General features: G+C 36.6%; 8 protein-coding genes and 2 non-coding genes across 14 annotated transcripts; 3 read left to right on the forward strand and 7 right to left on the reverse strand.

Annotated features, from left to right (window-relative positions):
- Positions 1 to 84: 84 nt before the first annotated feature.
- LOC105956665 (Ribosomal protein S12/S23 family protein) lies at positions 85 to 2644 on the reverse strand. The gene is made up of 4 exons (XM_012980537.2): positions 2507 to 2644; positions 757 to 912; positions 535 to 661; positions 85 to 440 (listed from the first exon to the last, which is right to left on the reverse strand). Exons 1-4 carry the CDS (start codon positions 2509 to 2511, stop codon positions 300 to 302), a joined length of 429 nt encoding a protein of 142 aa, XP_012835991.1. The 5' UTR covers positions 2512 to 2644; the 3' UTR covers positions 85 to 299.
- A 326-nt stretch (positions 2645 to 2970) lies between these two features.
- On the reverse strand, positions 2971 to 6563 carry RIP2 (ROP interactive partner 3). Of its 3 annotated transcripts, none has more exons than XM_088826602.1 (5): positions 6209 to 6563; positions 5298 to 5388; positions 4962 to 5142; positions 3278 to 4846; positions 2971 to 3178 (listed from the first exon to the last, which is right to left on the reverse strand). In XM_088826602.1, exons 2-4 carry the CDS (start codon positions 5315 to 5317, stop codon positions 3302 to 3304), a joined length of 1746 nt encoding a protein of 581 aa, XP_088682728.1. In that variant the 5' UTR covers positions 5318 to 5388; positions 6209 to 6563; the 3' UTR covers positions 2971 to 3178; positions 3278 to 3301. The 3 variants fall into 3 exon arrangements, with proteins under 3 accessions (XP_088682728.1, XP_088682729.1, XP_088682730.1); XM_088826603.1 differs by lacking the exon at positions 6209 to 6563 and adding an exon at positions 5493 to 6177; XM_088826604.1 differs by lacking the exon at positions 6209 to 6563 and adding an exon at positions 6040 to 6174.
- Positions 6564 to 6947: 384 nt separating this feature from the next.
- On the reverse strand, positions 6948 to 7050 carry LOC148766672 (U6 spliceosomal RNA). Its single transcript, XR_016035160.1, has one exon. It is a non-coding gene; the product is annotated as a U6 spliceosomal RNA (small nuclear RNA).
- A 187-nt stretch (positions 7051 to 7237) lies between these two features.
- LOC105956668 (beta-1,4-xylosyltransferase IRX9) lies at positions 7238 to 8732 on the reverse strand. Its single transcript, XM_012980541.2, has 3 exons — positions 7925 to 8732; positions 7608 to 7839; positions 7238 to 7494 (listed from the first exon to the last, which is right to left on the reverse strand). The coding sequence occupies exons 1-3, from the start codon at positions 8572 to 8574 to the stop codon at positions 7387 to 7389; spliced, it is 990 nt and encodes a 329-aa protein (XP_012835995.2). The 5' UTR covers positions 8575 to 8732; the 3' UTR covers positions 7238 to 7386.
- On the reverse strand, positions 7806 to 10831 carry LOC105956667 (protein OSB2, chloroplastic). 3 transcript variants are annotated; one of them, XM_088826605.1, is made up of 2 exons: positions 9369 to 10831; positions 7806 to 7839 (listed from the first exon to the last, which is right to left on the reverse strand). In XM_088826605.1, exon 1 carries the CDS (start codon positions 10742 to 10744, stop codon positions 9395 to 9397), a length of 1350 nt encoding a protein of 449 aa, XP_088682731.1. In that variant the 5' UTR covers positions 10745 to 10831; the 3' UTR covers positions 7806 to 7839; positions 9369 to 9394. The 3 variants fall into 3 exon arrangements, with proteins under 3 accessions (XP_088682731.1, XP_012835994.2, XP_012835993.2); XM_012980540.2 differs by lacking the exon at positions 7806 to 7839 and adding an exon at positions 8725 to 8861; XM_012980539.2 differs by lacking the exon at positions 7806 to 7839 and adding an exon at positions 8840 to 8976.
- A 273-nt stretch (positions 10832 to 11104) lies between these two features.
- Positions 11105 to 15032, reverse strand: LOC105956666 (P-loop containing nucleoside triphosphate hydrolases superfamily protein). Its single transcript, XM_012980538.2, has 12 exons — positions 14740 to 15032; positions 14498 to 14645; positions 14117 to 14235; positions 13852 to 13943; positions 13413 to 13509; positions 13132 to 13212; positions 12818 to 13050; positions 12519 to 12713; positions 12213 to 12303; positions 11800 to 11922; positions 11574 to 11724; positions 11105 to 11465 (listed from the first exon to the last, which is right to left on the reverse strand). Exons 1-12 carry the CDS (start codon positions 14818 to 14820, stop codon positions 11260 to 11262), a joined length of 1617 nt encoding a protein of 538 aa, XP_012835992.2. The 5' UTR covers positions 14821 to 15032; the 3' UTR covers positions 11105 to 11259.
- Positions 15033 to 15229: 197 nt separating this feature from the next.
- TRNAE-UUC (transfer RNA glutamic acid (anticodon UUC)) lies at positions 15230 to 15301 on the forward strand. The gene has a single exon. It is a non-coding gene; the product is annotated as a tRNA-Glu (tRNA).
- A 101-nt stretch (positions 15302 to 15402) lies between these two features.
- On the reverse strand, positions 15403 to 19539 carry LOC105956669 (importin subunit alpha-9). Its single transcript, XM_012980542.2, has 11 exons — positions 19333 to 19539; positions 18707 to 18932; positions 18262 to 18415; positions 18017 to 18119; positions 17656 to 17840; positions 17431 to 17510; positions 16856 to 17006; positions 16342 to 16423; positions 16191 to 16249; positions 15789 to 16094; positions 15403 to 15698 (listed from the first exon to the last, which is right to left on the reverse strand). Exons 1-11 carry the CDS (start codon positions 19382 to 19384, stop codon positions 15534 to 15536), a joined length of 1563 nt encoding a protein of 520 aa, XP_012835996.2. The 5' UTR covers positions 19385 to 19539; the 3' UTR covers positions 15403 to 15533.
- A 2907-nt stretch (positions 19540 to 22446) lies between these two features.
- LPPGAMMA (Phosphatidic acid phosphatase (PAP2) family protein) lies at positions 22447 to 24783 on the forward strand. The gene is made up of 2 exons (XM_012980544.2): positions 22447 to 23381; positions 24462 to 24783. Exon 1 carries the CDS (start codon positions 22683 to 22685, stop codon positions 23364 to 23366), a length of 684 nt encoding a protein of 227 aa, XP_012835998.1. The 5' UTR covers positions 22447 to 22682; the 3' UTR covers positions 23367 to 23381; positions 24462 to 24783.
- A 204-nt stretch (positions 24784 to 24987) lies between these two features.
- On the forward strand, positions 24988 to 27033 carry LOC105956671 (POLAR LOCALIZATION DURING ASYMMETRIC DIVISION AND protein). Its single transcript, XM_012980543.2, has 4 exons — positions 24988 to 25567; positions 25897 to 26243; positions 26335 to 26557; positions 26659 to 27033. Exons 1-4 carry the CDS (start codon positions 25126 to 25128, stop codon positions 26760 to 26762), a joined length of 1116 nt encoding a protein of 371 aa, XP_012835997.2. The 5' UTR covers positions 24988 to 25125; the 3' UTR covers positions 26763 to 27033.
- The last annotated feature ends 232 nt before the right edge of the window (positions 27034 to 27265 follow it).

A 27265-nucleotide genomic window follows, 5' to 3' on the forward strand; every position in this document is an offset into this window, starting at 1 on the left:
ATTAATCAAAACTCAAGCACATTCTTAACAGAGAGAAATACATGCAAACTCCTACCAAATAGAACCAATCAGGAAATAAGAAAGTGGACCATCAACTCCGCCAAGCATATAAACTTCAAACCGATAAAGTATCAAGACTTTTAAGCGTCTGTCCATGGTCTAAGGCATACATACGCAAGAGACAGGATTCGATATCTTAAAGGGGGGAAAAGGAAATAAGATGGTTCACAAAATAAAATCCAAAATTTTAACAATTCATCAAAACTGAAGCGGAGGGACCTGTCAGAAAGAAATTAGACCTAAGATCTAGGCTTTTCCTTCTTCTCCTTGAAGAGGGCAAGGAGTGAAACACCAGAAACTTTCACCACCTTAAATCTAACACCGGGAATATCTCCGACGGCATGCCCCTTACGCCCAAATCCAGCAATCAAAACTTCGTCCTGTACAAATCGTATAAAAAAGGGTTCACTACTAGACAAACAAAGAAAAAGAAAATAAGAATGAACGGTCATCAAATTGATGCAAGTTACTCACATTTTCTTCAATATAATTTAAACAACCATCATTAGGAACGAAAGCAGCAATCTTCTTTCCATTCTTAATGAGCTGGACCCTAGCACACTTACGGATGGCAGAGTTGGGCTGTTTCGCTTCAATGCCTCTGTAAATATCAACATATATTTGTCAGTTACATGCAACAAAAACCCACACGTAGATTAAACATAAAACTAGATTGGAAGGGGGGACAGTACTTACATTTTCTCAAGAACAATGCCCTTAGCATGAGAAGATCCAGCAAATGGTTTCTTCCATTCATTTCCAAGGTGAGATTTCTTGTATGACTTGTCAGCCCACCTTTGCCTTCTGCGATGGGACTTGAGCTTGCGACCAGCTCCCATACCACGTGTCTTCCTGCAATATGATGAACATTAATCTGAATCCTATTCATAAAAAATAAAAGTATGATCCATAAACAACACAATAAATTCAACATGCAAAATTGAATAAATATGAAGAAACATGTACAATATATAAAATGCATATTTATGTATATTTTAATGGGTGATTTACAAACATAAATGTGAATCCCATTCATCACACATAAAAGGATGATATATAACAATTAACCTTCAAAATTGACCTTAGTAAAAGGAACCATGGTATGTTTCTAATTTAGCAAAAACTTTCCCGGGGCTGAGTTTTGATTTTACAAACCTCTCAATAACTCCTATACCCAATATCGAACACATACGAAGAGGAGACATGTGTAATATTTTTTTGCTGTCAACAGGCAAACACTCACGAGCAATTTCTATAACTTACTTCACAAAATTACTTTTTAATCTTCAAAGGTAGCTTTATGAATAACATGGAAACATAGTCATCTAAATTTAAATTGCAGTTTCTTTTTTGGAGGATATTTTAACACGACTCCTACAAAGATATTTTCACACAACACCTACAAAGATATTTTAACACTACACCTACAAGGATAGGTACCTTAGAACTTAAAACTGCTATTGATAATTGGAAATGTGGTGTAACATACATAAGACCATTTACGACGCAAACTTTCAGGGTCATCAAATGGATCCAGATCAACAGTAGCATTGACAACCAACACCAACAAAACAAAAAGTACAGCTAAAATTATTCAAGATTTCAACACTTCAGATATTCTCAGCCAATTTCAAATTTCAAGTTATTTGATGCAGATCCTAAAGCTATACACAATGCTCAGTTAAGATCTGTAAGCATAGAATACAAATCTGCGATTACGACAGAAACTTTCAGTGTTAACAAAAGCATCTAGATCAACAATAACTTAAATAACCAGCCGAATGAACAAAATTATCCGCAAACAACAATTTATCCAAGCTTAAAACACCTGAGAAATTCCAGGCCAATTTCATAGTTAAAGTACTTCTATGAAAATCGGGAAACCAATAAACAAGGTCTTAGATTCACAGTTAGCATTATTGAGATACATCTCCAGGGAACACATTAGTGCAACAAAATAAATAGATCTTAATTACCATGATTTACTATTTAATCGACACTGAGTCCCACAATCAATAAGAGTAAACCGAATAATGTGAATAAGTAGGGTTTCTCACCATAAATTTCCCGAAACCAGTTCTCACCAGAAACACATTTCTTCCATACAAATTCAGAGAAGAACAAATCATTTCAAAATAGAAATCGCAGTATCGCACTAATTTCCCTAAAAGTCACATTCGGAACTAACTAAATCAACTCGCAACTTCGAAAATTTATACATAAACGAGAGATTTCATTTCAAAATCGAAATCTCAGTATCGAACTAATTGCCCTAAAACCAACACAATCACCACACAGAATCATGTTCGGAAATAACTAAATCAACTCGCAAAATTCGAAAAAAAATCATCTTTAAACGAGAGATTTCGAGAAAATGAAAAGGTTCCACAGTTAAAACATAAGAATAAACATCACATTTATCGGTAAACGCGATGCAGTAACATACCCCATGGCTGCTGAGTTGAGAGCGCGACGGAGTGGAAACTAGGGTTTGCGGAGGACGAGTCGCCGGTCTGTGTAAAAACCCTACTTCACGAGAGATAAATGAAGTATGAAGTTTAGTATTTATACTTGGACTAAGCCCAGATCGAGGAAACTTATTGGGCCTGCAATTGGCCCATCAACAGTTGGGGCTATGACGTAAAATTTAAATGATCCTCTTCTCTCTATGTTATGTTGACTTTAAAATAAATTAATTCTTTAATTTATTTAAAATACTTTTAACTTGAAATATTTTTTTCACTCGTATTAATCAATTTTTATTTATTTTTTTTAATTTACATTTTTAATAAATATTATATCTACTTTAGTAAATGAAATTTAATGTTTTTTGTTATCACAAAGTAAATTTAATGTTTTTTTGTTCTCATATTGGTAATTATTAACTTTCAAGTTGAGTGCATAACCGAATAATAATAATGGCCAAGTAGAATAGAAATAGATAGTAACTTACAAAATCAAAGGATTCAATAGTCTTAAAACTAATAATTATAGTCTCAAAATAGAATAACTGAAAATTTTCATCTTCTCTGCACTGCATGAAACTATACAAAATTACTTCAACTTCTCTGCACTGCATGAAACTCCGGCCGATACGTACCACACCGAAAATCCGGGCCTGAAAAGAAAAGACACAAGCACTTAATCAGCCATAACGTTAAAACTCGAAAATTCAATATTTTACGAATTAACAAATCCACAAGCAAAAACAAAAAACCTGCAACTTTTTTTTTCTTCATGTCTACTTCTGCCCTTTCTTCAACAAAACACCAATCTTCTTCAGCATGCTGCCGTTTTTCTTCTTGGGGGAATCATCGTCCGTATCCTCGGCATACGGCGCACCCAACTTCCCACCAATCGTATGGTAGTTCAAAGAACCAGTCCTCTCCACATATTTCCCATTATTATTGTTTCCATTACTAGACAGCATCGAAGCAGCAGCTTCAGCAGCTTTTCTCCATTGATCCGATTGCACCTTCAACTTTCTCAGTTCAGCTTCCATTTCTAAGTTAACAGCCTGTGCTGCATCGAGCTCTTCATTAAACCTAATTGCTTTTCTGCAGCTTTTATCCGCTTCCTCTGTTAAATACCCGAGCTTCATAAGTGCCTCTCTTTCTGAGGCAATTGCCTCGTCATTTAGTTTGTTCCTCTCGATTTCCCTCTTTGCAATTTCCAATTTCAGCCTCTCGTTTTCTTCAGCAATGCTCTGCAGCTTCGTTTCTTTGTCCAATAAGCTCGCTTTCAGATCTTCCAGAACAGAATCGGACTTCTTTAACTCGATTTCAAGTTCGTTTTCTTTCATGTTTGGATTTTGTAATGCATTTTCTTTTTCGATTAATTTCGCTCTAAATTCATCGACCTCAGCCTTCGATTCTTGCAGCTTCGCCTCCAATTCAGCTTCTCTCTGGCAAGATTCTGTCTCTACGTGCTTCACCGATTCGTATGCGTCTCTTATCTGTAGAGTGCTCTGAAGGTACTGATCTTGATATCTTCTTTCAGCTAACTCGAGCGCACCCCTTAACTGATTCGCTTCGGTTTTCAAATGATTAAGTTCGTTCGAAGGGTTTGCCGATGTTTTGCCACTGCTAGCAAGATCAGCCTTGAGGCGGCTAACAAGTTCCTCCAACGAGTCAACTCTATTCTTTGACTGCTCCAACTCTACGAACAAAGATGTATGCGATTCCACAGCATTATCGTATTCAGAATGTAGAGTTTCTTCGGTATTTTTCAGCACTTCCAATAGCATTTGAGCCCTACTGACTTCTTCAACAGCCCCAGATTCAGATTCTCTGCTACTATTTATCTGATTCCTCAATTTCTCGACCAACTCAAGAGCTTCCGTAAGTTCAACTTTCAGGCTTCGAATCTCGGTATGTGCTGACTCAGCACGCTTAGCTTGTGCGGCTTCAGACTCGGAAACTCTGTCTAACTGAACCTTCAGCCTCTGTATCTCGTTCAGGGCAGAAGCTAAAGCAGAAGAGTCGATCGAGTGGTGCTTCTTTACTGCATCGAGTTCGGATTGCCATTCTCTGTCACGATCTTGAGATATTTTACGTAATTCTTGGACTCGAGATTCATCGGAATCTGTGAGTTCGTTGAGTTGCTTCTGAGTTTCTTCGAGTTTGGCCAACATGGAATTGAGCTGTTTCTTGGCATCTTCTGCCTCTTGATTAGCTCTCGTTTTCTGTGATTCGGATGAGATAAGCTGATCCTTCACCTTTTTTAGTTCTTCTTGGAGGTGGGCTAGCTTAGATTCCAATTCAGGCACTCTGTTTGGTCTCTTCTTCTGAAATACACATTAAACACATGTCAAAAAACGGAAAAATAATAATAATAATAATAATAATAATAATAATAATAATAATCGCAAAGCAAAGTTATTGAAAATGTATATTAAATACCTCTGTTGATGCACTTTGTGGAGAGCGGCGATCGACAATTTTAGGGCTTCGAGTTTTAGGTGTTTTGCTAACTGGATTTGGAGATGAAAAGGAATCAGAATCCGATCCCGGAGTTTTGAGCTTTCGAACCGTACGAGGCGTGGTTGGAGATGGTTTCAGAGGCACGTCGATAGAACCAGGTCTGCACTCAAACAAGCACAAGCAAGTACAATCACCAAAACAACATAATAATCACAAACTCTTTTCGCATACTCGTAAACACAAGAATCGCCCTCCTCAAAGTAGAAACAGACTTAACAAATGAACAACCGAGATAGTAAAACGAGTGACGATTACCTCGATTTAGCGGTCTGCATATTTTATTTTCTCAGCAGTAATAAAGATGCAGCAAACTATATGTCATCCAAGGCCCACCCGAACCGGAACCCTGCACAATATTTTGGTTACGAAACTAATATTTTTTATTATGGATATATATATAAACAAACAATAGGCACATGATTCAATCTTTAATCAGATATTCGATTTTACCAACTAAGCTAACAAAGAAGCAACATAATTTCCTTGAAAGGAGAACCAGAGAAACAACTACCACTTCCACCAACCAAACCCAAATCTTAAGAAAAATATATAAATAGAAAGTAAAAATAAAATAAAATATATCATAATGAAAGCTAGTCTTTCACTTTCCATTGTTTTTCCTTACTTTTCACTCCAGGACTTGCACTTTTTAAGAATATCATTTTATGATGAAACATACTATTTAAGAGCTTTTACAACCGTCGTTAATGAATACCGGAACGTAGCGTAACGTTTATTTTCATTCACAGGTTCATGAAAATAGCAAAGGGAAAAAGGTAACTACAGCAAAACAACAACATATTAGAAATCAGAGCTTTGTTTGGCATTGCAACACTTTGCCTGGGTTACTTTTCTCTCTTTCTCAGAACTATTTAGATTAGATCTATACAAGTACATTTTCAAACAAAATATATATATAAAAAAAATAAAAAAAAATAAAACACCAAAAAAATCACACACACACACACAGATGACTGAAGCTGTAAAATCGACACACCAAGTAGCATTGTTGCAAAAATATCGCAGAAAATAACGAAAATTAGCAACAAATTGATTAAAAAAGCAGGAACGGAGGAAAAAGTAAAACGAAATGACGGGAAAAAAAAACAGAGATTAATAATGTTTCGGCATTGACGATTAAAAAAGCAACAAGCTATCAAACTTACCAAGCAGAAAGTTTATCTGTCACGATTTCCAATGTAAAAGAAGAAGCAAACCCTATGGGCGGAACCTTGGAGATGGAAAGCAGTATGAAAATAATGAGTGAAGAGAGAGAGAGAGAGAGAGAGAGAGGGGTTATTAGCTCTCTGTGTGATGCTGTTCCCAATTCACACACACACACTATTGACTCTTCTCTTTGTTTGAGAGAGAGAGAGGGGCCACCAGAAATTTACAGTCACGCGCCCTAAATTGGAGTTTGAATATATATTTATTTATTAGATATTCAGACAGAGACGAAGTACAATGGATATGTGGTGGGGTTGGTTGGTCATTGCCTCAATGGTGAATCAGTTCACAAGTGGGATACTGTTACTACATTTTATTTTATTAATTCCTCTTTTTTTTCTGTATTATTTTATTTTCCTCTTTTTTTTTTTTTTTTTTTTTGTAATTATTTATTTACTCCTAAAATATTTGTGTACAACTTTTTTTATTATTATTTTTTATTTATGTTTACTTTTAAACAATAGTGCATGATAATTTTATTATGATTATCTTATTATATATGTATTTGATTTGAATTGTTTTCGTAGATCTTAATTGTCTGGGAATTTGAAATAATTAATGACAGACCTCATCATGAAATTTTTTTACTAACTTTATTTAATATATCTGATTAGAGTGATGAATTAAAAAAAAAAAAAAAAAGTTGAAATAGGGGGTTAAATCGAAATTAAAAGGAAAAAAAATTTGGACCATTTCTCGATTTATGCGTGTCATCCTTGCGCAGGGGCCATGCTAATCTTCTCTGTATCGTTCCAATTTTATCGGATGTCCCCGAAGGGACAATCTATACTTCTTAGCCTGCTGTATATAAAATAAACACTAAATCTCTATTTTCTCGATGTGGGACAAAAACGAGAATGAAGAAGAGCATAACCTGGGCCTGATGGTATTCTTGTATTTGGGCCTTTTGGGTTCAATTGTTATGAACGCAGATATTGCGTTTAAGTGCAGCAATCCGTTAGAAAATGTAATAGAAGAGAATAATAAAATTCAAAAAAAAATTAACAGGAGCTATATAATTTCTACATTTACAAATAATAATAGAACAAAATTTGGGATCTTGACTATAGTACATACATACTACATAGTATTTTGAAAATGCCATGAATTTATTCTACTATCCCTCCGAAACCCATAGTAGAACTTTCGAGCAACCTTGTGCCGGAATCCCCTTGAGACTCGTTTCCTCTTCAACAACTTCATCTCTTACAAATTTCACTGAATTCTGCACATGCACATCAACATCATTAAAAATTATCATTTTTCAGACAATATTTTCTTCAAAGTAAAATTATCCTAAAAGATAATATATATATATATATATATATTGAAATTAACCTGTGAGGCATCTTGAAGAGAAGAAGTGCGGCCCCACCTCTCAGGATCCCAAAGAATTGAGCTATTGAAAGCAAAGCTTGAGATATGAATAAGGGGTGGTCTTGTCTCAGTCATATTTCTCATTCTCTTTAAATGCCACCCCACAACTTCTGAAGAATCACAAACCGGCCCCTCAATTCTCACCTCCTCCTTGTTTGCATATACTTTCGCTACTGGCCACGTTCCAAACGTCCTGCAAAACAAATAATAATAATCACCAAATATGTGCAAAAAAGAATTTCCACAGTGAAATTTTCGAGATATATATATACACTAACTCAATTGCTCTAATTTCATCGAAGAAACTGAGATCGTAAACGTTTGAAAGCCCCGCGAAGTGTACGATTCCACTCAGCCTATGCTGCTCGATATGAATAAGCGCGAGATTTCTATGATGGTCCGTTTCGGAATCTACATCGGTGAAGTTCCCCTTGGAGACAACATGCCTGTACATGATACCTGTTTTCCTTAATATCTCAGAAACCTCGAAATCATCATCGAACTGCTGTTCCACAACAATCCACAGCAATGGCTTCGCCACCAATTTCAACGTGTTTGCCAGTCTCGTAACAAGCGCGTTCCTAATCTTGTTTCTTGTACTTATTGGTGTGATCAAAATTAGTAGCTTTGTTTGATTTGAATCCTCTCTTTGATCCCTTTTCTCTTCTTCTTCTTGTTCTTCTTCTTCTTCGATTACGGCAGTTTCTGTACTGTGATTGTGCCCTGCTGTTGGTACAGTTACATCTAGTTCGATGAGCTGTGGTGAATAGCTAGTCGATGGAGATACTGTAATGTGGCTTGAAAAACCCGTGGGCTTACTGATTGGAGCGAAACCGGTGAAGAATCCCATCACAAAACATATCAAGAAATGAAGTATGGCTTTCTTCCATAAGTGGAAATTTTTCTTCGATCTTTCTTGAGATCCCATAATGCCAAAAGCATTAACAATACCTCCAAATTACGGGGGTGTTTTGGTGAAGATAGTTTAATGTTCGTACTACGAGATATTATAGGTTTCTTGAAATGGCGGGATATGATTGAGAATTAACAGTTCCTTGTAGGTGAATTCAATCATATAGTATTTTATTTGCTGACTGGAGCTATTTCAATTGGTGGGACTTTGCTTAGAAAAGCAATGCCTTGAAATTTAAGAAAGATGGACTAGAAAAATTGCTTTCTGGCTCCAAATGGTTGTTGAGATGTGAATTAATCCACCTAAAAGTTGTGGAAAAAAGAAGAGAGAACCAAAATGCTTTTGATTAGAAAGTACTTATCGTCGACAGCTGTAAGTTTAGACATTGCCCTGATTCTACGAATTTATGTCCTGAAACTGTAAAACAACATTTTCGCAATTAATTAGTGTGTGTGTGTGAGTGTGACAAACATAAAGCAAGAACGAAAACCGAGCTCTAATCACGCACCTAAAACGTTAATTGGGTTCACATTCAAATTTTAAAGTGCAGCAAGAAACTCAAAACAATGAATAGAAGTGAGAAGAGATAAACCTCTGCAAAGATGATGCAATCTAAATCATTGAAGTGCACAGTACACTAGACCAGATCAAATTCGTCTGTTAATTAGCAACTACAAGTCTACAACTACCGAAGCTGAATATACGGAAAATAGTTCTACACGATGTGGCAAGAGATTCAAAAGGATTCAATTTAATTGGTACGTACATGATTCATAGAGCAATCAAAATCTCATCACAAAAAATATTACCAATCAAAGAAGCTCCTTCTTAACCTTCACAGAGCCGGTGCATACTTGTTACCGGTACTTTGGCCATCTTTCAATGGTGGCAGCCTGGTTAAAACCCAACTCGGCGAGTCGCTCAGCCATAACCCGTCACCTGTTTCTTTGTGCTTAAAATCGGGTGCTCTAGGGTTTCGCTTGTCTGCTCTATTATCCCACCATTTATTCGGATTTTCCACCAAATTCTTCCAAGAATCTTCCCCTTTACCAAAGCTTTTCCTTCCATTGGACCCATCAGAAACTCCCTGCACGGGCTTCGCACTAATAACCTTAACATCAAACTCCAATTTCTCAAGATCGGGCAACACCCATTTCGGAGCATCGTTCACCCATAGTGCCTTACCGGTTCCCTTGTGCTTAAAATCCGGGAATTTTTCCTTAACCAGTCCATTAGACTTGTGATTACGATAATCCCACCACAACAACGGGTTTTTCACAAGATCACTCCAAAAATCCAACGCCAGATCACCATGTTTCTTCTTGTCAACAGCCCACTCCACACTCTTGTCATTACATTTTTCCCAATTAGATTCTACATGTTTCAAGATTGCATCGGAATCCGCATCCAATTGCTGGGTAACAGAATTCGACGACGCCCAATCATTATCGCCTGAAACTACCTTCACCTTCGCATGCTCCAACGCGTTTTGCCACTGCTGATTAAAGTCATCATCGTTCTCCATCTTCTCTATAACCTCATCAATCTTTCCAGCCACAGGCTTGTCGATTTCCAGAGACGAAAACGAGACCTCTAATTTATGATCAGAAGCATTCCTCTTAAGCCCCTGGACAAAATTAATATTTTCCACCACAACATGAAACTTCACTGGACTATCATTCAGCGCAAACCGTATCGGGCTTACGCTCAACTGCCCCGACACGAGCACACAGTCGTTCTCCTTCACATGACAAGCCACAACATGAGCTAAATCACCTCCGAACAAAACAGGAGTCAACAGAGGGTTCTTCTCACCGCTGTTTGGTTGAGAAATCACAGTGGCGGCAATTTGGTTGCCATCAGAAGCCTCTTCGAATCGAATGGGGGCTGCCACGTGGCCTATCAGATTCACGAAATTGGAAACTTTTGCTTGATACGGTATCTCCACCGGCTTCGGCCAAACAGTTGGCGGCGGCGGCGCAGCCTGTTTTTTGTTTCTCTGGGAAGCAATTGCTGATGATGGCTCAGACGATTTCCGGGATTTGGGAGTGGTCGATTTTTGGGTCTTTTGGCTGGCATTAGCACTTCTGGTTGAATGAAAATCCGATTGTTGAAGCGCCGTAGATGGGCGGAGGGAGAGGAGCCGCCTTCCGCCGGAATATTTTACTCTGGCGAGTAAACTCATGGCCAGAGTAGAAGAAATGTTTCAGAAGAAAATGTGAGGGATTTGCGATTTAGGGTTTATAGAAGATTTCTGCAATGGCGCTCTGTTCTGCTATATAGTATTTCAAAAAATGGCACTCAGCCCCCAAACGTTCTAATATTAGCTGTTTACCCATTAAAACATATTATATTCACTTTACGTCCCAAATTTAGCAGTCTTCGGCAGCAGCACATTTTTATCCATATTACTTGCAGATTAAAAATCTAAAAGTAAATTTCACTGCATTTTCTTCATTTTCATATAACTTAATGCTTAAATTACATTCCTGAATTTGGAATTTTATAAAATTTTAATTTTAACCAGTAAAATAAAAGAAATAAAAGTCAAAAATATATTATAGCTTCATTGCAATTTGGGGGTAAAAATACCAATCAAGTCAAAAATTCAAATACAAAAAAAAAAAAAAAAAAGCCTAAAATAATTTTTTTCCGAAATATTATATCCTCGTCCGTAAAAAGCTCAGCAGAAGTCGGTCCTCACTCGTCATTTTCGGGTATGACAGAAATCATTTCCCTGTGAGGTCTGTGTTTCTTCCATTTTTTCGTGGGTAGGGCCATTATCCATTCCTGTACCTCACAACCTGATGCTTTAATAACATTTGCTACATTCTTCAAATACGGAACATCAGCTTCAGTGTACAGTGTTATCGCCTCGCCACTTCTCCCAGCCCTGCCCGAACGACCTTCATCAAATGACACAAAAAAAGGTCCACTTAGTACTAATCATAGAATAATTTAGTACTAATCACTGATAATTACAGCGTTGAAGGAATAATTTATCGTCGACATACCAATTCTGTGAATGTATGCAGATGCAGAATCCGGAAAATCGTAGTTGATCACACAATTGACACCTTTGAAGTCCATGCCACGGGCAACAACATCGGTAGCAATCAAAACCCATGTTTTTCCAGATCGAAAGTTGTCGATGGCATCTTCCCTCTACGTCAATTTTAACAGTGTCAAGAAAAAATTCACTTATTTTGCACATTTGAGGCATGGATAAAAATTTATTACCTGAATATCGGAGAGATCAGCATGTATAACATCGGCTCTAATGTTATCGTATTTCAGTTCATTGTAGAGTTCCTTGGCTCGCTCTTTGTTTTGGACAAAAATTAGCACCGGTGGGTTCAAACTCTGTAACAGATATCAGATCATTTAACTCAGTATTGTATCAAAAACAGAGAACCACACTTGAATATTACGAATGCAGGCCCCACTCGAATTAATTTAGATCAAAGTTGTTCTAATGGAAGTAAAGAAGAAACAAATGCACGTTGTAAGCATGTAGCAATTCTTTTTATGGCTTCGACGCATTAAACAAACAATCTTCAGAAGATACACAATTATACATCTTCATCCCTTCAAAATATCTGAAAACTGAACGATAAAAGAAAGACAAATGGCATTTCAAGTAAAACCCACACCTCTGCAAAGCTTTGACGAAGACCTATAAGCTTGCCCTCCTCACTCCCTACAAATACGAGCTTTTGCTTTATTGATTCAGACGCGGAGTTTCTGTAAAACGTTAAGGATTAGCACTTCAATAAAAGGTACAAACAAGACATCTCCACATTATAACAAAAAAAAAAAAAATATTTTTTTTATATTATAACATCATAATGAAATACCTCATAATCAATTTTGCAGTCTACTTATCTTTAATAGATATATTCCATGAGCAAATATAAAAATATCGATTTTTTGCATCCTAAAAACTAATTATTTCTTACTTTGTGCCAATGACAACACGGACAGCGTCATGCATAATTGTACGTGCAAGCTCTTCGACAGTTTCAGGCAGAGTAGCACTGAACAATGACCGGATGATTGAAGGATTCGAGCATGCTTTGAGCACCAAATCAACCTGTTTGACCAAGCCCATCTCAAAAAGCCTGTCTGACTCATCCAGGACAAGAAATTCGACCCTGCACATAAGAAAAAAGTCAACCTAAAATTGACAACAAAGCTAGATTCTTTTGGTGAAGAATATTATAGCACACATGACATGGGAAGTGAAATTGTATCTTACTTGCTTAAATCAAGTTTTCTTTTGCGGACAGCAAATTGCACCCGGAAAGGAGTGGTTATGAGAATATCACAGGGAAATTTCGAAAAATCAGCAGTTTTCGTAAGCTGCTTGGTCATTAATCTGATGTAAAACTTCTTTCCTTTAGCCAGCTTCTTGCATTCTCTCGCTGTCTGAGCAGCTAATTCGCGTGTAGGGCAAAGAATCACGGCCCGGACACCATCTTTTGAAGCCCGCTAGTTATTGAAGATTAATCATTTAGCGAAGGATTACAAATCTACGTGACTATACGGAGTGTTTTAAAGAATTTTATATACCTTAAGTTTCATAAGTATTGGGCAGAGAAATGCAAAGGTTTTGCCCGAACCAGTGGGAGCACATGCGAAACACTCCCTTCCCTGGACATATTTAAAAAAAAAAAAAAAAAAAAAAAAAAAAAAAAAAAAAAAAAATTGGAACAAGTTAATGCTAGGATACGACACAGAATTTAGATGAGCATGAGTTCAAAAAAAAATTCCCACGCCCTTTAAATCTACTAAGAAAAGAGATACAAAATAGAAAATTCACACAAAGAAACAGCTCAAATGAAAGATCATACAGATAATAAGACTGGAATAGCCTGCCTTTGGATTGGTGTTAGCTCCTTGAAACCCAATTCTGTCAAATTGCGCAATATGTATGATTTGCAATTATACCTGTACGAACAAATCATAAATTAAATCTGAGTTACACTAATTTAAGAAGAAAATCAAGGACATGGATTTTGCTTTTGATAAAAACTAGTCGGGAGAACAAAAAAGATTGAATCCAGAAACCAATAGCGATTACACAAAAACAACACCTTGCTCATGCTTTGAGTCACATATGACAATTTAGGGTGCAGTGCATTTTGATTCTAAGCACAAGTCTATGGTTTAAATTCACATGGATGAATTCCAAAACATTTTTCTACACAGCTAATCGGTTGGGTATTTCACGATTTCATTTCTGAAGTATATGATTTCCAGGAGAAAAGGAACCAGCAAACGACGTATTACCTTGATTTCAACTCTTCAAAGTTCTGAAGTGGAGGTGGGATATTGCTCCCGGAAACACGAATATTATGTTTCTTCCGAGAAAGCGCATCCCTCTAACACCCATGAATAAGAATGACAAAAACAAGAATGGGTTATGTTGCCTTTACATAAAATTTAACAAAAGTATCGAGTAAATGCGAATCCAGTAGTTTACTTCTCTATGTAAGGAATTATGTTACTAAGATTTAAAAAATAACAATGCATCACATTAATAAAGAGAAATAACCTCCTGTTGAAGACGGTATTCCTTCATCTTTTGTAACATTTCATCTTCATTTTCTTCTCTAACTTCATCTGCAGCTTCTGATTTCGAGCTTCCCCACACATCGAATCCTTCAACTGTGTCTGAAAACCAATTCGACCGGAAAATAAAAATTATCTTGTGAAATCAAAATGTACAATTCTCATTTCTCTCACAATAAAGTTTGTAGTAAAAAATCAAACACAAGCCTGTCACATAATCAATTACAACGAACACCCGAGTCATCTTCCACGTTTACAGTGAAAGAATCTTGCGTATTAATTCCGTATTCTTTCAAATTCCACACTAAGAATTCCTCCATTCAATTGAACTGATACATGCATTAAAGCAAAAATAAAAATTTACCAGAATGAGCAGCTTTTCTCTTCCTATTTGTCTTCTTCTTCCTCTTCCTCTTCTTATCAACACTCACCACCGTAGCTTCCTCCATCGTAGAACTCTCATTGCCAATCAAACTGGGGTTTTCTACAACATCATCACTCTCTTTCTTCACCTAATTTAGAGTCCAGAAACAAGTATCACGCCAACCAAAATTTAAAACCAAAATTAAAGAAAATGTACTGTTTCCAGGTGTTGGTACAATTTACCTTGAATCTGGCGAAGTCGTCGGCAAATTTTTTACGATTAAATTTGAGACCGGCGAAGAGGAAAGAGGTGTCCTTCTCCATCGTTATTGAATTATGTCAACTTCCGAACAATTAAGGTTTCTATCGCCGATAACGTAATTCGTTCAGTGGTAATGGAATTATGAGAGCTTCTCCAGGCAGTCAACTGCCAACTGAAGCAGCCGGAATTAGGGTTTTAGCGATTACAGGGGTTTAACTTTAGACGTTCAGTTCAAGGGGAAACAAAAGCCAATTTCTTTTCTAATTTTTAGGACAGGTCACTACTTTTTTATTTTTTTTATTTTATTTTGGTTAAGAAAAACTTTTATTATCACTTCCAAACACCATAATTAATTTTCTCCGAAAAATATACTATTGGGTCATAATTCGGCCCAATTGTGGAACGACCCGCCTGGTCAACGTAAATATCATATTTGATTAGTATATTTTTGACAACATCTAACAACAATAATCCGATGTCGTCCAGCGGTTAGGATATCTGGCTTTCACCCAGGGGACCCGGGTTCGATTCCCGGCATCGGAATTTTTTTATTTTTTTTTATTTTACTAGTGTTTAATTTTTTTTTTTTTTAACTCCTACATTCATTCCCATTTCAAATAGAAACTGCTGCTACAAAAAGAATCTGAATGCAAAATCACTAAAACATATGCCAGTTGTCAAAGGGGAAAATAACCAAAATCGTATATTTCTAGCTTATTTCAAGATAATCACTGTTCAAAGTCGCACACATCGTTCTGCCATGTCCGTACTATTTCTACGAATCAAGACCGTAGTTCACCCCAAAGTATACGTCCACCAATTCATTGGCCATGGTTCTTAGTTCTTCATTTTCATGAAATTGGAATCTTTCCATCGCATCAATTCCATCCTCTGCCTCTACAAGCTTCACTCCCTCTCCGTTTGGCATTCCCCTTAGAACCTGCCACCCCGAAAAAAATAAAATGTAATCAAACTATCTTCGACAAATAAAATCACAAAATTCTTAGAGAGAGGGAGAAAATTTCCTTACCAGCTCAATGAATTGAAGTCCCACTCTTGCAGCCTCGGTATCTATAGATCTGACTAAGTCAACAAAACCAGCGAGGCATCCTTTGCCAACAAGAGAAATCAAGTGCTCGGTGATCAAAGTTGGTCTTCCGGATCCTTCTGCGGGGGCCACACAGAGGTTACCAAGAACATACGCCACTTCCTTTCTTATGTCGAATGGTGCGGTTGACAACAAGCGAACCAGTAACGACACTACTTCACTTGAATATATCATTTTTTTATGCTCGATTGAACCAGCAGCTATGTTAGACAGCACCCATGAAGATTCCTAAAAATAATATGCATGCACAAAATTTATCTCAACCCAACGTAATAATGATGATCACATTAAAAAAAAGTAAGCAAGAAACTAGTAATATAGTACCTTTTTCAAGACACGGTGCTCGCTTTCCAAACATTTGATCATTGCTTGAATTGCATTTACTACAGAAGATTGAAGGTTCGAAAAGTTTAGGATATCTTTACCAATAGTACAAGCAGAGAAAAAATGGAAGGAAAAAACAACCGGAACTAGCCTGTGATCTCATTTCCAGGGACAAGGATATGACTAGTTACATGCGAATCACCAGCTACGAGATTACCTAAACTCCGTAGCAACTGCATGCATGGAAAGTAAACCACCACGGAAAAATCATAAAACAAATACGGCTCATAAACAGATGATGGCAGTATAACAGCACGTGGACATTAAAATCATAGAATATAGTGTTATTTACTTGGGCGCCCCTATATGATTTGATAAACGAGAAAATGAGCAGTGTTCATTCAAACATAGTTTTTTGAAGTAAAAGACGCCGTTTGTGGAATCAAAACGATCACAGATTGGGAAAATTGTTGCAAGAAAACACTGTAAATAAAGTGGATTTTTTTCTATTCCACGAATTAATCACCTAGCCTATGTCTGTGATAAGGTTTTAAAAATTAGTTCGTGAAGGAATATTGGTATAGTATAAATTCACTCAATAAATTAGAAGTGTATTTGCAATTAAATCTTTTATAATGATATCATCTACATATAACGCCCATTACCGGGATAAGCAGTTGCAAGCTATGCGATGATGCCAGTCTCTCTACAAGTATTTGCACCACATCACTCTTCGCTAGCGTATTTGTAGCAACGTTTGAAAGGGCAGTGAGATACACAACCACCCACGCCAATTCGGTCGCCAAATCTTCATCCCTAATTAAATCAGTACACGTATTGAAGACATATATAAAATGATGTCATGTAAGAAAGTGAAATGCATTTAATCGTAGTAGTAGAAAACGAGTAACTCAAGCGAATTTAATAGTACTTCCTTACATAATGAGCATGTATGAATCAAAATGTCATCTGCAAGAAGATGCATGCAAGTCATTGTGTCCAGTTATATCTTCATGAATTTATTTATTTTTATGACTGTGTTATCTGTCCTTATTTATTTATCTTCTTTTGGATATGAGGAAGCTCGGTGGCAAGATAGACACATCAAGTTGGGCAAAAGAAGGACCAAACTCGATAAATTTGCAGCAAATGCCGTTCAATATCATTCAAGATTTCATGAAATAACCATTATGAATTATGACGTAGCAAAACGCAAAAATGAATGCAAAATTTATTTTACCCTTTCTTCAAGTGTCGAAGAATTGCATCCAAAACTCCATCAATTCTTATTAGTTCTGTAGCAGCTTTTGATTCTGGTCCCTAAATAAAAACTCTATGTTAAACATATATCAAAGAAAGAATAAACTAACCTTATAAAGATACGATCTGCTATTTAAAGTCCTTAAGCATCAAAGAGTGCCATAAAATATGGGAAAAAATGAGTGTCAAAAACATGTATTAGCACCTTAATTAAGTTTGATAACGCCCAAGCAGCTGTTCTCACAGTTGAGCCCTTATTCGGTTGAATCATCCTTGCAAGAGGTTGTAAAGCTCCTTGCGATAGCAGAATATTTCTCAGATCCTCTCCTTCACCGGCAACATTTCCCAATGCCCATGCACATTGCTCTGCAACAGGCAGCGAACTCTTTTCTGCCAAACATGATAACAGTTTAATTAATCTGTGGAAGTGTAGCAAAACACATATGATATGGTCATGGAAAAAATTGACACGGTTGATGAAAGAACCCAAGTTCTGGTATACAGAGGTTAATCTGAAATTGCAAGTTTATCACAGTTGACGAAATTGCAAGAATCCAGAAACTAACCTCCCATGTGAGCAATCAATAATGGTAAAGCAGGCGATAATGCTTTAGTTTCTTCCGGTTTTCCAGCTGCTATATTTGTAAGACACCAAGCTGCCTCAAGTAACTGAAGTATGACATGTCATCACATAAAATTATAAATTAGACGATTCCTTCAAATTACAATCAACATAAATTACAGCATCAAAACTACTAGTGCTTTTAAAAGGGGGAAAAGGGTAGAAACAGAAATCGAACACTCCTCAAACCTGCTCATCAGGTGAACCAAATGAAAGACATTGAACGAGAGTAGACATTGCTCCAGCCGTGAGGGCCACTTCAACAGGAGGATATTCCGATTTCGACAACAGCCTTCTTAGCTCACGAAGAGCGTTAACTCTTTTCTGCATGGCTCCTTTCCCCCTACGAGGCAGGTAATATAATTGAAGTCATCTCCACATCAAAAATTTTCCATACGACATAAAAATTCGGAGCAAACACCTTCAAACGAGACAAATATTAAACTACGGGACACAAACACAATTTTCAGTAGGTGAAACACAATTGTGTACGATTATCTTAGCTGGCATACAAGGTGTACTTAACCGCTACATTCAATTTTCACAAAGCAAATGTTATATCTTAAATCCAGATATAATACCCTTGCATCAGAATTTCACAGACGTAAAATTAAAATAAAGTAAGTTGTCGTACTGATAGCCAACGGCATTCTTTAATTCTTGGACAGCTTTTAAAGTCTGATCCTCCAAAATCGATTGTTCTTCATCCATCATCATGTCATCATCGTCAGCATCAACATTCGCACTGTCGCTGCTAACTCCCACTCTGCATAGACGCTTGGTCCGCATCAATAATTCTCTTCTTTGTTTTCCTACCATAACTGCCTTCTCCCGTCTCCTCTGTCCGGCTATACTTCCTACTGAAATAACCATCGGAAAACAATCTCAATTCATCAAATCAAAACACACACACACAGTGACCTCGGTCCAATCATACTAGGGTTCTCGAATGCAATGGTACTATTTCAAAAATAAAAGATGCAAGTAGAAATGACAAACAAAGAAAACCCCACCACCACTAAGGGGGAAAATGAATAAAGCCATTCATTCTACCATGCCTTCTTCAAATAACCAGAAAATATTACTTAATAACAAAACAATTAAAAAAAATCAATCATCGTTAACGCTTCTCGTATATCGAATAGAGAGAAAGACAAAAATATTTCTACCATCAAAAAAACATATTAAACAAATCAATAAGACACTTCCGTACGGAGAAAAAAAAGAGGATTGCGAGAGAGAGAGAGAGTAGTAGTTTGCCTGACGATTTTATGGATTCTCTTTTAGGGTGTTTTGAGGTATCATCTGCCATTACTTCTCAGCTTTGAGCTGTAAGATTCAGTGAAGCAAAACACAGTAATTTCAGGCAGTTGAATAGAGAAGACGACGGGGGCAACGTTTGGGGAATTTGGGGAAAGATTATTTTAATTCAGACAGTAGCAGATTTATTTTTGAGCGGTTAGGGTTATTTTAGGAATTTTTTAATTAAGTATTTAATTTCACCCGATGTAATTTCTTTTAGCAACAGATAATAAGAAAGTCTATTCCAAAATAGTGGTTTTAGGGGTAAAATTCATTTTCATCCCTGAGGTTTGCACTCAACTTCAAATTAGTCCCTAAGGTTTGATTTAGCTTCAATTTCGTCCTCCAGCCCTTATTTCACCGCCAAATCTCAATGGAATTCATAAATTCCAAGAATAACCTTTACCCTTCACCAAAAATTTCCTTAAAGACGCCAAACCACTCTCGACAAAACATCCCCAAATCACAAACCCTGGACTCTGCAGCAGAGTCTTATAAAAAAAAACTTTGATCTCACTTTTGTTTGCCCTCAAAATTCGTTTGTTTCCTTCACTGCCATCTCCACACCTCTCTCTGTCAAAACTACAAGGTAACGTTTGTGTATTTTTCAGTTTCAATTGTCAATTTTCATCTCTGCTTGTTTTTGTGTAATTTTGTTTTTCAATTTCTTGCACATAACTATTGTTTTAGCCATTATTATGGATGAGTTTCGATTAATTCGTTGTTTTAACATGGTTTGTATTTAGGGGATGCAGTTCAATCTTGAAATCAACTATTTGGCAGATAAGTATGTTTTGAAAGATTTGGACAGTAGTGGCTATGACTACTTATTGTTGTTAAATGATGTTTGTGAAACTGCAACTGGCTCTAAAACACGATGGTTGAGTGAAGTGGTAGCAGTGGAAGGTGTAATGATGATGGAAGAAAACTATTGGCAATACCTTCTTCTGAGTTCTTATTTGAAGTGAATGATGACAAAAAGTATGTTATCAATCGGAGAAGACTTGTCAATGCAATGAGTGGCAAGTGTGTGGAGTGCCCTGTAAACATGCAATGAGTTGCATTTTGTATATGAGGTATGATCCAGTGGAGTATGTCAGTCCCTATTTGACTAGAGAAGCATACTTGAGGATCTACAATGGAATGATAAATGTTGTGTATGATGCATCTAAATGGCCAAAGAACACCCAGGTTCCTCCATTGAAGCCTCCTCTCCACAAAAGAAATAATAGAATTTTGAAACAAGGCAGGCTGCAAATTAATAGAAGAAGGGAACCTAATGAGGCTCCTAAAGTGCATAAAAGATCTATTCATGTGACTTGTAAAATTTGCAATGAAGTTGGGCATAACAAGAGGGCTTGCATGAAGAGAGGTACTAGTGATAGAGTAATCCAAGAGTCGAGCCAATCCAGTAAAGAGCAGGTATTGTTAATATTGATTTTATATATTTTAGTTTATATTATTTATTCTCATTTTTTTTCCTTCTAATTTGCAGAATGTTGGCTCCTAATTTGCAAATGTACAGTAATACAAATTCTCAATCAAGGATTTAGATGACTCTCTTTAAGGTTTTTGAGTTAATTTTGTTTAAGAACTGGCAAGTATTTTGAACTAGGCTTTTGCTTAATCAATATTTTTGAAGTGATCTCTGTTGTTTAAGAAACCTAGTTGTTTTGAGAAGCATTATTTGAGTATGAATATCAATTATTTTTTGCTAGCTTTCCATTAGTTTTGTTGTTTGATTGCTGCAAATAAATATTTTTTCGGCTTGTGATTGTAATGCTTGGATTTTAATTATCTTTCCATTATTTTTGTTGAGTGTAATGCTTGGATTTTGTGATGAATGCATAATATATATTTTTTTAATTGTGTGGGTTCATATTATATAGAAATTGAGATATTTTTTCCAGCAATATTTTTTCTCCCGACAGCTAGTTTTTCCAACTGCTATATTTTTCTGTCACTTTTTGTTGGAGGGTAGAGTAGGTATTTCTTTTTTTGCTTCAAATTAGGCGGTGAAATAAGGTGAATTGTGGGTTGGAAGGATGAAATTGAAGCTAAGTGAAACCTCAGGGACTAATTTGAAGTTGAGGGCAAACCTCAGGGATGAAAATGAATTTTACCCGTGGTTTTAGTCCGCAATTTTCTATCTGATTTGCCATGTCTGAAATGCCCTTCACTTTAAATTGGAATTATAACTTTATAATTTATTTTCACTTAAGAAAATGCTACCGATCATAAAAACGTGTTCTAAGGAAACATGTTGCAAACTTGCAATACTTATTCATATATATTTTTCCCTCAAAATGCTTGTTAATTTTTTTCCTTTTTGACAAACAAGTTTTTCAAATACATGTTTCGACAAACATTTTTTTTAAACGTGTCCGATAACGTTTTCGAATATCAGCAACTTTATATTTGTATATGTTTGTTTCGAAGTGATTGTAAGTCACAATGTTCTATATTTCCGCGAGAGAAATCGAGACGAAAAAGATAGAAAGATTAAGGAAAGATGGAGGAGTTTTCGACAAACTCCTCTTGCAATTCAAAGCCGTTACGTACCCTATATTTTGTTGTTGGATTTTGTCTATCCCTATTTTTTTTTTCTAATAAATTTATTTATTTTATTTCAAATTTGATAATTTTAAATTTAGTTTTCCAATAACAAGATATCCACTTCACGCCTATTGCAAATTATATCTTTTGATGTGGTTATATCTTTAATAAACTAAATTGTCATTTATACATAAATTTTTTTCAAAGAAAATAATTAATTTATTGTTTTTTACGAGAAAAATACAGTTTTTGTCTCTCAAGTTTGCATCAATTACACATATGGTCCCTCCATGTTTAGAAAAACACATTTGATTCCTTATATTGCAAAAAATTAACATATTTAGTCATTTCCGTCAATTTCCCATTAAAACTAATGGAATCAAACGTGTGTTCATCACTGTCTTAACTAACGGAGTAACGGTAAATTGCCGAAAATAGCAAAAAATGTAAAATTATTGAAACATGAGGAATCAAATGTATTTTTTTGTGAACATGGGGACTAAATATGAAATTAGTGCATACTTGAGGGGTGAAAACTGTAATTTTCCCATTTTTTACGGAGGTCATCACTCGTCCCCTACAAACTCCTCCGGCGATCTGCAAAACAATCACACAACAGGAAAAAGCTCTCAGCTACGTTTTATTCTTCATCACATATTCATTGATCTTAATCCTCAACAGTTAGTTAACCCTAACCCACTCAATTGCGTCCACCGCTATTCAAGATCCGATTTTTCCCCAAAAGAGAACCCATGTCGAATCCACACCCGTACCCGACCCTGAAAGCGGTGACCCTGACCCACGTTCGGTACCAAAGGGGAGATCAGCTGGGCCATTTCCTGGCATGGGTTTCTCTGGTCCCAATCTTCATCAGCCTCGGCGGCTTCTTCTCCCACTTCATCTTCCGCCGCGAGCTACAGGGCATGTTCTTCGCCATCGGGCTTCTGATCTCGCAGTTCATCAACGAAGTAATCAAGACATCCGTCCAGCAGGCCCGGCCCGAAACGTGCGCCATGCTGGAGATGTGCGATTCTCACGGCTGGCCCTCCAGCCACTCTCAGTACATGTTCTTCTTCGCCGTCTACCTAACGCTGCTGACCTATCACAGAATTGGGGCTTTGTTCCGGAAACAGATGTGGATTGTGGGCTTTGTGGTGTGGCCCATGGCGATTTTGACTATGTATTCGAGGGTTTATTTGGGGTACCATTCGGTGGTGCAGGTGTTTGCTGGGGCGGCTCTGGGGGCGGTGTTGGGCGGTGGGTGGTTTTGGGTGGTGAACAATTTGATGTGGTGTCGTTTTAGGGCGATTGAGGAGAGTGCTTTCGGGAGGTTTTTCTACGTTAAGGATACTTCCCATATCCCGAACGTGTTGAAATTCGAGTACGAGAATGCAAGGGCTGCGAGGAAACACGTTTCTTACAGGCGGGCCGATTGATGGATTCACGATTCGGTACGTGTTAATTTCGGTTGGATTGAAGGATTTCGACTTGAGGAATTGTTAATTATAATATTATCCCAATGTTTGAATGTGTTACTGTTAACTAAGAAATATCGAATCTTTGCTTTGCAATATCCAACTTTGGCATCAAATTTCATGTTCTTTTTGCAGATCAAAATCAATTCTTTTTCGATATCTGAGCTTGTACAACTATTTATGTCTTGTTACAGAAGATATGTTCATGTTTCCTTTTCTGCAATCACTTGTTGAAAGTGTGTTTTTTCCTTCAGTTGTGATCGAGAGTAGCTCATAGGTTCCGATAAATGCTGCGAATTTAGATCTAACTCTGTTATTCTTTTCGATTTCAAGTCTTTATCTTCCCAAAATACTTTTAAATTGGAAGGCTTATCCGGCTGGTTGGTCCCCGTTTTTTTTTCAAGTATTTGTAAATGGTCCTGTGGTTATATGAAAAACTTAATGCTTTTGTGCACTCCATTAGATTCCGGTACATTTACCAGAACCCAAGAAAGTGCCCTGATTCTGAATACGCGAGTTAAATCTCGTCCTCTCTAAATTTCAGTTTCAAATCCAACTTTTATTATTATTAGAAATTTGGTTATAAACAAGGAATGTGTTGACTAACAAGAAGCTCAATGTAAGTAAACGCGGAAAATGATTGGTCAAGATATACAAGGATATCCCATACTAATATTGTCGGCGAAGATGACCGTAATGGAATGCCTCTGCATTCTCTCAATGTCCTTCTTTTATTTTTCCTTCTGGTGAGAGCCGAGTTGTCTATAGGTGATAATACTTTAAAATTAGGGTGGTTCGTTCTGTTTATGAATTAGTAAGGTTGCAATTTCATTATTGTCATGATGTGAGAGAAATGCACGTTTAAATTGATGATATATGTAATAGCCGATTTCAATTAGTTGGAGGTAAACGAGCTTCGGCAATAATGCTTACTCAAGAATTTTGCTGAAACGACTTCGTCTGTAAATTTTCTTGGAATGCTCTGTTTCTTTTTACTGTGCGATGTTATTACACGATATGTTGACTCAGTTTTTGTTGTTTTTTGTATGTGCTCAGGAGGACCAGTAAAACGGAATCACTCTTGGGAAGAAGTATATCAGCTTTATTGTTAGAATGTCGTCGTAGCAGTCAGTTTAAGCAGCGGTGGAGTGAGGCCGTGGAGGCGTCATTGTTACTTTGTTTCGACTTTTGAGACACAGTTTACATACACACTTACGGTTCCTAATATATGTCCGTACTGCAGACTATTTTCATGTGAAATGATTGAATGTATTAGAGAGACATATTTCTTTCAATGGAGTAAAAGTTGAAATTCCCCAGGTGGTGTTCACTGTTTAAACTTTATATTCAATAAAAGTTTAGTAATTGATATACTCAATGTCAAGTATATACCAATTTCCCAAGCTAAAATTAAAATGCCACGTTTATTATAAGCCCTTAATTTCATGAGAAAATCAAGAAAATATGTGAAGGGGAATGAATATTTCAAGAAATGGAGTAAAATATCCCACCAGTTGAAAAAGTGTCAAAAGCGGGAAGCACGTGACATGCTCATAAGACTAAAATCCCACATGCCTCCGTCGAACACTCTGCAGCCTTTTCAAAGTGAATTAATGACAAACCCTCCCTCTCCCTCTCTCTCTCTAGAACTCTCTCTCTCTCTAGCAAAATTAAAAACCCAGTAGTTGATTCTGCGTTTTGATTATTTGAAAACATCAAAATGTGGCAAGTTCTACTTGCAGCAGCTGCAGCAGCAGGATCCGGCATTTTAGCCAAGAAATTTATAAACCCTACTGACACAGAAAAACCCAGCTCCGATTTCAACCAAAACCACCAACAATGCGATCAAAATAATAATTTGAATCCCCAAGATTCAAACTTTCAAGAAAATGGAGTTGCAATCAGTGACGACGGTGGCAAAATATTTAGGTTTTCAAGCCCGCAGACAGGCACGAAGGAATCGAAGAAGAAAACAGGGAGTGGGTTCAGATTGCTCAAGAAAAACGGCGGTGCGAAGAGGGGAAACAAAAATGGTGGTTCGAAAGAGATGGTGGTGGTGGATCAAAGAGGAAATTGTAGTGGAAAACGAGTCTCCGTTTGTTTGAAGAAGAGGCGAACCGGCAAGCATGCTCCCGGAAACTGTGAATCTTGTGCTTCTAAAGGTTCACTTTCTTGCTTAATTATTTGATTTCACACATTTATTCACTAATACGTTACGTTTCTACGTATGATCGGTTCGGGTCGGGTTGTTCAATTAATTCAACATTCTTTAAATCGTGTTGCATTTAGCGAAAAAAATGAAACTTCGTTGGATTTAGCGAAAAAATCGTGTTACCGAGAGTTAATTTTAAAATGCATGTTGCGTGAGAATGGAGAAAAACAAAACAAGTGACAATTCGTGTTTAAGTTTGTCGATTTAATGTAAGATAGAAAAATATTTCGGTGGTCGTCGTCTAAATTTGTTAATTCCTCTTGTGCCCTCGCTTTTCAGACAGTTCATTTGGTTTGGGAGTCGGTATTGGAATGATGTATGTAGTGTCAGCTGGTAAAGCCGAGATCAGTAAGTTGAACTGTGCAATGGACGAGACTGCAAAGATCGTTCAAGAATTGAAATCCGAGATCTCTACACGGAAAAACGAGCACAATTCTTCTATAGCTTTAAATGAATCCGGAAAAAATAAAAAGCATATTAAAAGATGCTACAGCGATCCATTATCTCCGAATCATGAAGTGATGGAAATGGATCAATTGGAAGCAGAACTCGAGTCCGAACTGCAGAAGCTTCCGTGGTGTGCTACAGCAAGTTCGGGTTCCGAAGGAAGACCAGATTTTTTCGAGGCAAATCTTTTTTTTTTTTTGTCGAGTAATTTCATCTGCATTTTCATTTCATTTGAATATTTCGTCAAGAACAAGTTTTTATATCATGCAGGCTGAAATTTTGGCGAAAGAAGTTAAATCTGATGGAGTATTGCCAGACGAACTGGATACGAAATTGTGCCATTTGCTAATCGAGCAACAAGAAAGTCAGATAGTGGAGTTGGAGGCGGAGCTACATAACGCACACTCTAAACTACACGAGAAAGAAGCAGAGCTCGAAGCGCTCAAAGATTGCGTTAAACGTCTAACTGAATTTTCATTAGCAAGTGCATCAGGCATGAAAAAAAATAACTATTTTTTTTTTCTCGAATACTTCTTTTATATGTTTTGAGTGTAGTTATTTGATTTTGACCCTTCATTTTTTTTCAATTTGCAGATGAAGAAATTGAGGACAAAGAAGAGGATGTGAAAGCAAGAGATGGGATTGAGGAGAATGTGACGGAATCGATGGTTGGGATGAAACAAACAATCGGATATTAATCAAACGTATGTTGATCTGAATGAGATTGTTTCATTAACAAGCAAGTGGGGAGGAGATGAAGATTAGCAGCTGCAATAATAATCAGATGATTAAGTGTTGGTAAATATATTATGATAACCATGTTTAGTACAGTGTTGAACAAGGATGTAGTTGTTTGACTTTTATTCCTTTTGAGATGGCATCAGTTAGTTAACATGTTTGTTTCTTTCTCCTTGTTTTAAAACAAGAACTTAAACCTTGTAAAAATTTATAACTCTTGTGCTTTGCAAATTTTGATATTCGATCTGAATCATGATAAAAAAAAAAAAAAAAATCCCATTGAATTAATTTTAATGGCTAGATAAACTGTGATAGTTTACACTCTAATCTGGTTGATTTTTAATTTTATTTTTTTGAAACAGATTTTGGTTGATTTAAATTGGATTGTAAATTGTAATGCTTACAAGTTACAAATTTTCTAGTTTACACTCTAATTTTCATGATTTTATTTAAAAAAAAAAAG

Source organism: Erythranthe guttata, chromosome 12 (assembly GCF_056151865.1).
Source record: "Erythranthe guttata isolate IM_541 chromosome 12, IM_541, whole genome shotgun sequence".
In the NCBI taxonomy this organism is placed as follows: Eukaryota; Viridiplantae; Streptophyta; class Magnoliopsida; order Lamiales; family Phrymaceae; genus Erythranthe; species Erythranthe guttata.